This window comes from Muntiacus reevesi, chromosome 2 (assembly GCF_963930625.1).
Source record: "Muntiacus reevesi chromosome 2, mMunRee1.1, whole genome shotgun sequence".
NCBI lineage: Eukaryota > Metazoa > Chordata > Mammalia > Artiodactyla > Cervidae > Muntiacus > Muntiacus reevesi.
The window spans coordinates 272,043,246-272,056,477 of record NC_089250.1 but is presented as its reverse complement, the minus strand read 5'-3'; the positions used below and the strand labels follow the sequence as shown (position 1 = coordinate 272,056,477).

The 13,232-nt window shown below is 38.4% G+C and overlaps 2 protein-coding genes across 2 annotated transcripts; one reads left to right on the top strand and one right to left on the bottom strand.

Moving 5' to 3' along the window:
- The first annotated feature begins 3,406 nt into the window (after positions 1 to 3,406).
- On the top strand, positions 3,407 to 5,655 carry LOC136161661 (E3 ubiquitin-protein ligase RNF13). The gene has a single exon (XM_065926688.1). The coding sequence runs from the start codon at positions 3,493 to 3,495 to the stop codon at positions 4,636 to 4,638; it is 1,146 nt and encodes a 381-aa protein (XP_065782760.1). The 5' UTR covers positions 3,407 to 3,492; the 3' UTR covers positions 4,639 to 5,655.
- A 3,952-nt stretch (positions 5,656 to 9,607) lies between these two features.
- On the bottom strand, positions 9,608 to 10,589 carry LOC136161686 (vomeronasal type-1 receptor 4-like). Its single transcript, XM_065926714.1, has one exon. It carries the CDS (start codon positions 10,547 to 10,549, stop codon positions 9,608 to 9,610), a length of 942 nt encoding a protein of 313 aa, XP_065782786.1. The 5' UTR covers positions 10,550 to 10,589.
- Positions 10,590 to 13,232: the final 2,643 nt, after the last annotated feature.

Sequence of the window (13,232 nt, the reverse complement as noted above, 5' to 3'; positions counted from 1 at the left end):
TGAATGTTGGGGGCCCCCTTAGGTCGAATCTTCCGAAGAGGAAGCCATGTGTGTTCGTTGGATCCATCTGGAGAAATAGAAGCATACCCCTTTCCCCGTAAGATAAGTTTTCTAGATTTCCATTGATTAGTTAACCCGTCTTGATACCAAATGGGAAGAGGAAGGGCAGTGTCCTTCAATGTCTCAGAATGCTTTTCTGCTTTTGTCAATATATCTCCTTGCAGTAAGTTAAAAAAAATCAAAACAAATAAAGCTATATTAGCAATAGTTATAGGCTTAAAGAACAGGTTATGTTGGAATCTATTAGAGTCTGCTCTAGATAAGGAAGATAGAATTGTTCCTATCCATTTCCCCTTAAAGTTTTTTTTTTTTTTTTTTTTAAGTTTCTGTGTGTAATGTTTTTGTTTAACTGTGTCTCATGTCTGTGGATTACAAGGAATGTCTGTAATGTGTTTACTAGAGAATGAAAGTAAAAATTGTTTGGTCTAGAAATAGAGGCAGGGGCATTGTCTGTTTTTATAGAATTAGGTGTTCTCATTATTGCAAAGTAAGCTAATAGGTGGGTTATAACATGTCGTGTAGGTTCACCTCAGAGAGTTGTGGCCCATATAAAACAAGAATTTGTATCGATCCAGACATGTAAGAAGGAAGAGGATGAAAGTTCAGGGCATTGAGGTACATGCATTTGCTATAAATCTTTTATCTATTTTTGTATTCATCATTCTATTCATCATTCCTTATACCCTTTCATTGAAAATATATATCTTATTTTTCTTTAGCAACCATGAAATGTCTTGTATATTAGCATTTTATAGGTTGGTGAATATATTTATTATATTATATATTATAATATATATTTATTTATATATACATAAATATATACAAACACATATATATTTATACAATTATATTTAAACAATATATTTATTATAATGTAACATATTTTTATACAGCCCAAAATCTCTTTAGTTTTTGTAAGGGAAACATTCTGTAAGAGGAAGTTGGTGTTCAGTAATTAATGTTTTAAAATCTTATTTTATTTGGGAATGACCTAGCTATTTATTGAATTTTTATTATTATTTTAGTATAACTCTAGAAATTTAAGTTATCCCAATCCTAAGAGAGTATTTTAAATTATAATAATAGATTATTACTTTTAATAGAATTTATCTAAAAGTTTTCATCTCAACTATATATATGTACATATATGTATGTATACATATACATTTATACATATATATATATATATATATGTATATATATGGAGAGGGAAACGGCAAGCCACTCCAGTGTTCTTGCCTGGATATTCCCAAGGTGGGGGAAGTTGGTGGGCTGCTGTCTATGGGGTTGCAGAGATTTGGACCTGACTGAAGTGGCATAGCATCAGCAGTATATATATTAATAGATAAAGTTAACTTTTTGTTGACAAATTTAGTTTACCTTCAACCTAGGCACAATAAAAGTATTATATAATGTTGATGACTTAAGACATGTCTTAATTAGATTAACAAACAATCATATTTTAATTGTATTTATATTTAAATAAACATTACATTTTATTTCAGCCACTTGATGAAAGTGAAGGAGGAGGGTGACAAGGTGGCTTAAAGCTCAACATTCAGAAAACTAATATCAGGGCATCTGGTCCCATTACTTCATGGAAAATAGATGGGGAAACAGTGGAAACAGTGTCAGACTTTATTTTTGGGGGCTCCAAATCACTGCAGATGGTGATTGCAGCCATGAAATTAAAAGACGTTTACTCCTTGGAAGGAAACTTATGACCTACCTAGAGAGCACATTAAAAAGCAGAGACATTACTTTGCCAACAAAGGTCCATCAAGTCAAGGCTATGCTTTTTCCAGTGGTCATGTATGGATGTGAGAGTTGGACTGTGAAGAAAGCTGAGCACCAAAAAATTTATGCTTTTGAACTGTGGTGCTGGAGAAGACTCTTGAGTGTCCCTTGGACTACAGGGAGATCCAACCAGTCCATCCTGAAGGAGATAGGTCCTGAGTGATCATTAGAGGGACTGATGCTGAAGGTGAAAGTCCCATACTTTGGTCACCTCATGCAAAGAGCTGACTCATTGGAAAAGACCCTGATGCTGGGAGGGATGAGGGGCAGGAGGAGAAAGGGACGACAGAAGATGAGATGGTTGGATGGCATCACCGACTCGATGGGCATGAGTCTGAGTGAACTCTGGGAGTTTGTGATGAACAGGGAGGCCTGGTGTGCTGCGATTCATGGGGGAGCAAAGACTCGGACACGACTGAGTGACTGAATGAACTAACCAAGGCAAAAGAAGTAATTGGGCAATTTTGTCCCCCTTTTTGAATTGCTATAGAATCTGAGATGACATCATGATTTGAACTTCTCCTTTAAAATCTGAATTAATTATTCCAGGGTGGACACCAATTCCTTTTCATGTCAGACTAGATTGGCCGTGTAAAGGACCGAAGGTTTGTGGGGTGGGGGGTGGGGGGGCAAGAAGTCCGGTAGGTATTCTAGAAGTGACTGCTTGAGGGTAAAGTAGAAAATCATTTAGGGCTGATATATTGGCGGCAACACTGCCAGATGTTGAGGGTTTGAAGGAAAAGATGGAATTTGCCCCTGGTTTTTGTTGAAGGGGATCTGGGGGGTCCCCTGCTTGGAGTTTCCTGGAATAGGTCTTCCTTCAATATCAAATTTAGATTTACAATCTTTGGCCCAATGCATTCCTCTATGGCAATGAGGGCAAATTCTTGGAAGTTGGTTTATTAACCCTCTTAAGGCAGTCCCTTTTAAAATGGTTTTTATCTCTACTTGTAAAGCATCCTTCATTTTCCTTTCTAAAGGCAGCAGTCTTTGTCTCAGCTACCACTTGCATCTTTTGAGTTTCTGATCCTAGATTGAGACAAGCCTTCAAATAATCAATAATAGTCCCAGTCTCATGAATTGGAGCTATAGATCTTTGACATTCCTGATTTGCATTCTCATAAACAAGTAATTTCTCTAGCTGTCTTTTGACTTCTTCTCCAATTACAGTACGGGAAATAACAGTTTCTCATCTAGCTAAAAAATTAGTGTAAATTTCATTAGGTCCTTGTAATATTTTGGTGTATTTACCTGTAGGCTCTCCTTGAGGAGTAATTCAATCCCACGTTTCAAGGGCCACTGTTTTTAATTGTTCATGCGACAAGGAAGGGCATTGTGGAAAGGCAGAGAATCATCGGGTTCAGAGACTTGTGATTGCAAAGCCAGTAATTCAGAGAGCTTCTGTCATGGAGGAGAGTGAGTATGTACCGATTTTTTGCAAATACGAGTCTGTACTAAGGACTTATCATTATTATCTAAAAAAGGATTGCCAGTTTTGATGTCAAAAAGGGTTTCAGGTGAGTCGTTTTAAGAATCATTAGGGAGTCATGAAGTCGGGGTAGAGCCTTCTGCGGCGACGCGGCTGGCGCGCCTGTTTGTGCGGCAGGGTCAGCTTCCAGGTGATTCTGCAGCGAGATGCTGCTCTCCATAGGGATGCTCATGCTCTCGGCCACGCAAGTCTACACCATCCTGACTGTCCAGCTCTTTGCATTCTTAAACCTCCTGCCTGTAGAAGCAGACATTTTAGCATATAATTTTGAAAACGCATCTCAGACATTTGATGACCTTCCAGCAAGGTTTGGTTATAGACTTCCAGCTGAAGGTTTAAAGGGTTTTTTGATTAACTCAAAACCAGAGAATGCCTGTGAACCCATCGTGCCTCCGCCAGTAAGAGATAATTCATCTGGCACTTTCATCGTGTTAATTAGAAGACTTGATTGTAATTTTGATGAAAAGGTTTTAAATGCACAGAGAGCGGGCTACAAAGCAGCCATAGTCCACAATGTTGACTCCGATGACCTCATTAGCATGGGATCCAACGACATTGAGGTACTAAAGAAAATTGACATTCCATCTGTCTTTATTGGTGAATCATCAGCTAATTCCCTGAAAGACGAATTCACATATGAAAAAGGGGGCCACATTATTTTAGTTCCAGAATTTAGCCTTCCTCTGGAATACTACCTAATCCCCTTCCTTATCATAGTGGGCATCTGTCTCATCTTGATAGTCATTTTCATGATCACAAAATTTGTCCAGGATCGGCATAGAGCTAGGAGAAACCGACTTCGTAAAGATCAGCTGAAGAAGCTCCCTGTGCATAAATTCAAAAAGGGAGATGAATATGATGTATGTGCCATTTGTTTGGATGAATATGAAGATGGAGACAAACTCAGAATCCTTCCCTGTTCCCATGCTTATCACTGCAAGTGTGTAGATCCTTGGCTAACTAAGACCAAAAAAACCTGTCCAGTCTGCAAGCAAAAAGTCGTTCCTTCTCAAGGCGATTCAGACTCTGACACAGATAGCAGTCAGGAAGAAAATGAAGTGTCGGAACACACCCCTTTACTCAGGCCTGTGGCTTCCGCCAGCACTCAGTCATTCGGGGCCTTGTCGGAGTCCCGCTCACATCAGAACATGACAGAGTCTTCAGACTATGAGGAGGACGACAATGAAGACCCCGACAGCAGCGACGCAGAAAACGAAATGAATGAACATAGTGTTGTGGTCCAGCTGCAGCCTAATGGTGACCGGGATTACAACATAGCAAATACTGTCTGACCTTGAGGATATTGGGTTATTTCCTTTTAAAATGTTTCTTTAGGCTTATAGTTTGGTTTTTTTTTTTTTTGCTCCCTTCAGAGATTTCTGTAGAGATAATTTATTTTTTATTCTACAGGTTAATCAAGATTACTGAAACAGGTTTTTTTGATCTGGTATTTTATCTGCAGGAGTGTACTTCATTTCACTAATAATAGACTGGTGCTGTAACTCAAGCATCAAATCGATTCTTTTGGAATGAAATGTAGCCAAAACATTAAAAAAAACCCTCAGTATAGCTTGCAGTTAAGACCTGGATCACAGGACGCACACGTCCCACGCTTTCACACACAGGGTCAGCGCTGTGGCCGCCGAGCATGAGCCGACTCCCGTCTCCACGAAGTCACCCAGAGCTGCTGGGCTGGGACATGCTTGTTCTGGTGTTTGCCCAGATTGCCATCATCAGCAAGAGGCAGCGTCAGCACCACTGAGAAACTCAAAGCTTCTTCCTTTCTGTTGCCAAGCAGTCTCGCCCTGGTAGGAACAGTCAGCGCTCAGGCAGTTTGCAAAAGGTTTCTTTCTGTTTTTAAGGTTTTTAATACTATAGTGTCATGTATGAACTTGATTTATCAGCTGAAGCAACGTCTCTGACTTTACTTACTGAATTTCGGTATCCTTCAGGATTCTGTGTGGTGATCAAAACATAAGCAAAATGCTGTATAAAAATACCAAACTTCAGTAATTGTTAATATTCAGATCATATACCTCTTAATAAGAGCATCCTATGCTTATTAGCCCTGCTAAGCTATGTACAGAGGAAACTGTTCAAGTATTGGATTTGAAAACGTTGCTTATGTTTAACAGAACTAATGATGTATTTAAACAATGTATTATGAAAAGCTAAATTACACATTATTGTAACTATGTAGAAAATATAGGCTTATATATATAATCAAAATGCTAAGAATTTTTCTATGGCCTTGTATGAAGGGAGTTTGAATGTTAATAAACACGTTTTCCACTTTAAAAAAAAAAAAAAAAAAAAAGAATCATTAGGTTCTAGCGAAGGAGAGATTTTGGATTTGTGCCTGCTGGAAGAGGAGGAGCATTTGGAGCAGCCAGGACAGTGCTTGTAGGAAAATTCTGAAATATTTTATGTTGCTCTAATTGGGCCTTTTGTAAAGTTTTATCATTTAATTTATATTCATGTAATGTGTTCTGTCTGTAGTCAAATATTAGGAGGGCTAAAAGTTACCTTGAAATGGCAGAATAACAGCTTTAATGAGAGCCCAAAGGGGCCAGAAATCGATTGAAATATTTTTTTTTCCGTTTGGTGGCTCGTTCAACATTTTCTTTGACCCGGTACCAAATTTCTAAATCAAAACTGTCTTTTTCAGGGAATCAAGGATTCCAATTAACCACTGTTTAAAGGCAAGCCCCTATTTACTGGTGCAAAACCAAAAGTCCCTGAGCTTTAAACAAATGATGAAGTAAAGTAGAGAGATGATGGGGCTTTCCACCTTTTGAAGTTAAGTAGAGAGATGAGGGGGGCTTTTTAGCTGTTTGCCCCATGTCTTAGTACATAGTGACCTCAATAGGTCTTGAGTCACTCCGTCTGAAATGCCACGTATACCAGAGTCCCTGTTCTGGGCGCCACTTGTTGGGGTCCTTTAAAGGATAAAGAGAGAGACAATCCATTCATCCATAGGTGAGTATCTCACTTGTTTCTCCACATTTTGGCTATTTTAAACAGTGTTACAATAAACATGGAAGTACAAATATCTCTTCATGATAAATATATGGTATATACACACAGTGGAATATTATTCAGCCTTAAAAAGAAGAGAATTCTTCTATATGCTTCAAATTGGATGAGCCTAAAAGACATTATACTAAGTGAAATAAGCCAGTCACAGAAGGACAAATATTGCATGTTAATACTTAGCTGAGGTATATAAAATAGTCAAACTAATGGAAGCAAGGAGTAGAATGGGGATTGCCAGGGACTGAGGGGATTGGGCAATGGGAAGCTCTTCTTCAACTGGTATAAAATTTCTTTTATGCAAAAAAAAAAAAAAAAGAGAGAGAGAGAGAGAGACAAAAAAGGCAAGGAGACCTAAGCTCTGATGGAGCAAAGGTGCTTTAATGATCTTTTTGTGAGTATATGTAGGCTGTTGTACAAGGAATTTCTTTCGACAATGATAAAGTTCAGACAAGGAAACGTACAGCAAGCATTACCAAGGAAACAATTGATTAGTGATGGTCATAAGGTCAAGAAAGAATTCATATCTCAAGAAAGAGGATTGAGACAAAGCAGTCTTGTCATAAAGAGAATGCTTACTGAGGGAGACCCAAGTCTGTCTCACACACTGAGCCCAGCCCGGGGAGCGGCTTGCTGTTCCACTGATAAGGAACAGAGGATTTATGAGAAACAGCACAGAGGAACCCTCCTGTTAAACATCCCCTGACAGACAGGGAGGCCTGGTGTACTGCGGTTCATGGGATTGCAAGGAGTCGGACACGACGAGTGAATGAACTGAACTGAACTGAATCAAAAACTTCCCAGTAAACAATCCCCAGGACTTGAGGGTATCATATGTGATCCTATGAAACGTTTTTAAAAATAACATCTATCCTTCTTAAATTATTCCAAAAAGTTGAAGAGGAGGGGAACACTCTTAAATTTATTCGATCAGGCCCTCTCTACACTGAAATCAGTACTATAATGAAACAGTACAGAAAATTACAGATCATTTTCTTGATGAATATGGTTGAAAAAATTTTCAAGAAAATATTAGCAGACAGAATTCAGCAAACTCTAAAGTGTATGATAAATGATTATCATGTAGCATACTTCCAGAGATGCAAGGATGGTTAAAAATACACAAATCAGTCCACGTGATACACCACATTAAAAAAGAAAGAGAAACACAAGATTGTGTCAACAGACGTAGAAAAAGCATTGACAAAATCGAACATCCATTCATGGTAAATACTCTCAGAAAAATGGGCATAGAGAAAATACTCTCAACATTAAAAGGTCATTTATGACAAACCCACAGAGGTGGATATCTGAAAGCTTTTTCCTCTAAAATCAGGACCAAGGGGAGGATGCTCACTCTTGCCATTCTGGTTTAACAGTGTGAAGGTCCTAGCCACAGCATTTGGACAAAAATATAATAAGAAACCTCCAACGCCTAAGAGAAGAAGTAACACTGTCACTACTATAGATAAATGATACTATAGAAAACCCTAATATCTCCATCAGAAAACTAACTAATGAAAAGAGTACACACACACACACACACACACACACACACACACATACACACAATGTAATATTCCTCATCCCTTAAGAATAAAATTTTGCTGCTTCTAACATAGATGGACCTGGGTATCATTCTGTTTAGTGAATTAAGTCAGACAGAGAAAGACAAATACTGTATATTATCATCTGACATATGAAATCTAAATCTAGTACAAATGGAGGAAAATAAGGGAGTAGAAAAAGACTCTTGAACATAGAGAATAAACTAGAGTATACCAGTGGGGAGAGAAAGTGGGAAGGGGCAAGACAGAGTAAAGATTCAGAAGTACACACTACTATGTATAAAAAAAGTAAACTATAAGGACATACTTTATAGTACAGGGAATATGGCCAATAGCTCATAATAGCTTTAAACAAAGCATAACCTATTTATTGAACCACAATGTTCCACGTCTGCCAATACCATAATACTGTAAATCAACTAAAATTCAATGAAAAATTTAACATAAAAGAAGAGTTCGGCATTGTGATATCTGGTTGTAATGGCAGTCATATTACAATATTTACATGTAACAAATTACCAAATCTTGCAGTTTATATTTACACAATGTTATATGTCAAATATATTTCAGTTTGAAAAATCTGCAGAAATATACTTTTCTTTCAGTGTGTTTTCTACGTACTTCACTTCAAACTGCTCATTTCTACATGAAAATATTTTAATGTGCTAATCTCACTGCAAGACACTTCCTAATAAATACTGCCATCTCTCTTAACATTTAAATCAGTTCTAATGAGGTGGATGAAACTGGAGCCCATTATACAGAGTGAAGTAAGCCAGAAAGTAAAACACCAATACAGTATACTAAGGCAGATATATGGAATTTAGAAAGATGATGATGATAACTCTATATGCAAGACAGAAAAAGAGACACAGATATATAGAAAAGACTTTTGGACTCTGTGGGAGAAGGAGAGGGTTGGATGATCTGAGAGAATAACATTGAAACATGTATATAATCAATTGTGAAACAGATTGCCAGCCCAGGTTTGATGCATGAGACAAGTGCTCAGGGTTGGTGCCCTAGGATGACCCTAGGAGGGAGGTGGGAGGGAGGTGGGAGTGGGGTTCAGGATGAGGAACACATGAAAATCCATGACTGATTCATATTGATGTATAGCAAAAAAACACTACAATATTGTAAACTAATTATCTCCAACTAATATAAATAAAGGTAAAAAAAAAAGACACAAAAAATATTAACTATAAACTTATAACTGACTCTCAAACTCTTACCTGATTTTACCTTCAAGTGCTAACCAGGCTATTCTTTACTCTGTAAGGACATTAATTTCTTCAATTTTATTTCTGACTACTGTACACATTGATCCATTTTCATGTATACTTGAATCTATAATTCCATACCTATTTCATTTCTGGGAAATTTGTTTGGTTAGACTAAAAGAAATATATTTGAACACTTCAAAATATGCAGATTATTTCAAGACCTGTTATTTATTGCATAAACCTGGACTCCTTTTCTACAAGAAAACTTCACTGACATATTCATATTTCATGACAATATATTTCAGTTGGTCTTTATATTGAAGAGGACACAAGGTATGTCTGATACAATATTATCTTGAGATTCATAATTTAAATTGGGATTCTGAGCGTGAATAAATGAACTGGCAACCAATCATTATAGAAATAAATAGAATTCACACTTTTCTCATATGAGTAGCGAATTTTGCATTTCTTATCCAGGCAAAATAGAGCCTGTGTACACTGGAGTTATGGCTCATGAGCAGAAAGGGGCTGACAGTTGGGAAGCACGCTGCAATGATTATACTCATGTCCACAAGGAACCGGCTGGGCTGATCAAAAAGAGCCAAAAGAACTTGACAGATGGAGGAAAGAATATAAAAGTAGACAAAGGTGCTCCCGAGGACAAGGATGGATTTAGTAGCTCTGGACTCAGGGGAGGACCTGGAGGAGGCGTCAGTCCTACGAATGTGCTGGACCTGCTGCTTATGTCTGTACAGGATGAGAACCATGGAGCTGCCGGCCCAGAACGTGAGCCCCAAACATAAAACATCAGGGAATAAAAGAAATGCTGCATACAAGGCGTCTTCAGTTTTGTCAGTAACAATAGAAGAACAGTAGCCATAATCTCTTTCCTCTGTGATGTTTTTGTCACTCCATTTGCCAGTCATATGGAAAGGAAAAATGACATTTACCAGCATTTGCAGGATCCAACACATTAAAATAGATAGAACCACGTACTTGGGAGCTGTTACTTTCAGCGCTGCCCACCTGGAGTTCCAGGGACTGATCGTGATCACCTGAAAGACACTCAAGAGGCAGATGCTACTGATGGACACTCCTCTCCCCACTCTGTGCAGAAAGAAGAGAAGTTTGCAGCCAACATCACTGCGGATATACTTCCACCCAAAGACTGCCATTGTCTGGGGGACCCCTTTAGAGAGGAGAACCAAGGAGTTGGCCACAATCAGGTGCTTAAGGATCAAATCTGTGGACCGTAACCTGTACCCCATGAAGTGAAGGACGATATAACTGCAAAGCAGTGAGAAATTCCCCAGAATTCCAACCATGGTCTGTGTTAAGATGATCATGCCTATCATGAAAAAGCTGCTGGCCATCCTTTCAGTTCACAGTCACTGGTACTTGTGAGTTAGAGTGTCCTGCGTGGGAATATGAGGCATGGGTTACATGCATCGTGTCAACTGAAATCCATTATTCTCCACTTAACAATAGTTCCCACTTGGAAATATTTCCTTCTTGTGTTTCTGTTACCAGCAGCCTTTAAAGGGTTTCATGTATAACATTTAAAGAGAACTAATATGTAAAATTAATCACTGAAGATACTCATGTGATCACTTCTTTATTCTTCACAAATTTATTAGGCAGGAACTGAAGGGACCTTAGTTATACAGAGGAGTGTTACCTACCCCCAGACAGGCTAAGTCTTTGTCAAACCTGCTTCTTAGTGCAGAGTGAGAACTGAATCCCATTGGGATACTCAAGACAGTGGTTTGAGGAACCTCCCAGGTGCTTAAATGATTAAGACCCTGCCTTCCACCGCAGAGGGTCCAAGTTCAATCCCTGGTCCAGGGTCTAACATCTCATGAACTTTGATTCACAGCCAAAAGCAAAAAATGAGAGTGCACTGATCACCAGCCATGCCAAACAGTTAGTTAGTTGCAGGCATATAATAAACCAGATCTATATTGGATTTTGATTTCACAGCTTTTCTGTTTGTAGACCTGTGCTATCTTTTAATTTTCATATAACATGATTCCATGTATTTGTAAAGCTTTTTTCTATGAAACCACGTATTATGAATTAAGTCTTAGAATCTTAACACATGAACATCACTGCTGGCAGTAGAATACAGCAGGAGTCTACCTCAGGAAAAGACAATGTCATGTAGATGAGAATGTCTCACTGTGAGAATGGCAACACAAAGACTCTTTTGTTCCCGTGACAGAAACACAACTAAATAACATGTATTATAGAAATGTTTGAATAATCATATGTGTGCAATAAACCTTAGGGCCTAAAACACTAGCATGTGATAAAACAGTTTAAGACAAAACAAATTATTATTGTCCATACACTGAATCAGTATGTTATTGTTTGAGCCCAGTGAATATATTAGCAATGAATTAATATTTGCAGTTGGCATTAACATACAAGACACAGAGGCAAAATTTGGCACTTGCAAAGCATGGAACCTGTGTCTCTCATAAACTGACGTGCTAGATTTGCTAGAATCTCAACAAACTGGTGTCGGTGTCAGTTTCTGATGTGATCACTTACCCAGAATCTTGATCTGCCTTTCTCTCACAGACTCTGCTACTCAGACGAAAGTACAATGAACATACCTTCCAGCTGCCAGGACAAGGGCTCGGTGGGATGGTCATTATACCCAGTATGTGTGTGAGAGGGAGGCAACCAGATCCTGATAAATGGGTTGGAGACGCTCTCCTCCCCTCCCCTCCCGTCAAAACTGCAATTATCATTTCACCTGCAGCAGCGATGGGAGTGCAGGCTTGGGAGCTGAGAATATTTCTGGAAACTTTTCTCTCAGTTGTTAATTACAAGTTTCTAGTTATCAGACTTAGGAGACAACTGCCTGTACTTGACAGGTAATTTCTTTTCCTTGATCCCTGAAGGTGATGGTCTCACGAGGAAGAAATGCTGAAATCACACACATTAGGGATTGACACAAACCATGTGCATGCCTCTGGATTCTTCACTTCCTTGATATGTGCCTCTGCCCTAATGCTAGTACTTTCCTCACCTTCAACCATTGAATGGAACCATCAATGATAGTATTGGTAAAGAAATGGAATGAGACAAAACACCTGGGAAGTATATTCGAAGAGACAAAAGGAAAAGGAGGAGCATCATCATGAACTTATGATAGGAACCACCAGCACAACTTATATCAATTTAGACTAATTTTTATAATTCAATGCAAATTATTATGGAAATTTTGCAGGAAATAAACTTTATTATTATTGAGCCCTGTGATAAGAATTGGGTGCAGAACAAAACAATAGGAAAACAGTGAGGGTTTGAAAACAGTTATAAATCAAAACACGTAGATTTGATGGCTCAAATATTTTATCAAGTTCTTAATTCAGGAACATCCTGGAGAGGAAACAATATGCCACTAAAACCATGGCGTCAGTGCAAAATTAAAAGAGAATCTGAAATGCAAGTAGGAGGCTTCACCAAAAGCAAACACATGGACATCTTGATCATGTACTTCTAGCCTCCAGAACTGTGAAAAACTGGGAAAACTATCTATGTTTAAACCTCCCAGGCTGTTGTGTTTTATGAAGGCAAACCTAAATGTAATACAAACTGTAAGAATCTGTCTGTTTGATTCTGGGACTTCCAAGGGTGATCCTGCAAATTATGTCGGAGAAAGTGTTGCCTATGTTCTCTTCTAGCAGTTTTATGGTGTAATGTCTTCTATTTAACACTTGGAGCCATGTTGAGTTTATTTTTGTGTATGGTGTGAGGGCGTGATTAGACTTCACGGATTTACACGAGGCTGTCCAGATACCAGAGAAGAGTGGAGAAGCAACTCGAGAAAGAATGAAGAGAGGGTGCCAAAGTAAACAATGGACAGTTGTGGATGTGATTGGTGATGGAAGTAAAGTCTGATGCAAAGAAGAATATTGCATAGGAACATGGAATGTTAGATCCATGAATCAAGGTACCTGGAAGTGGTCAAATAGGAGATGGGAGGAGTGAACATCATAATTACCTTAAATGTAAATGGGTTGAATGCACCAACCAAAAGACAAA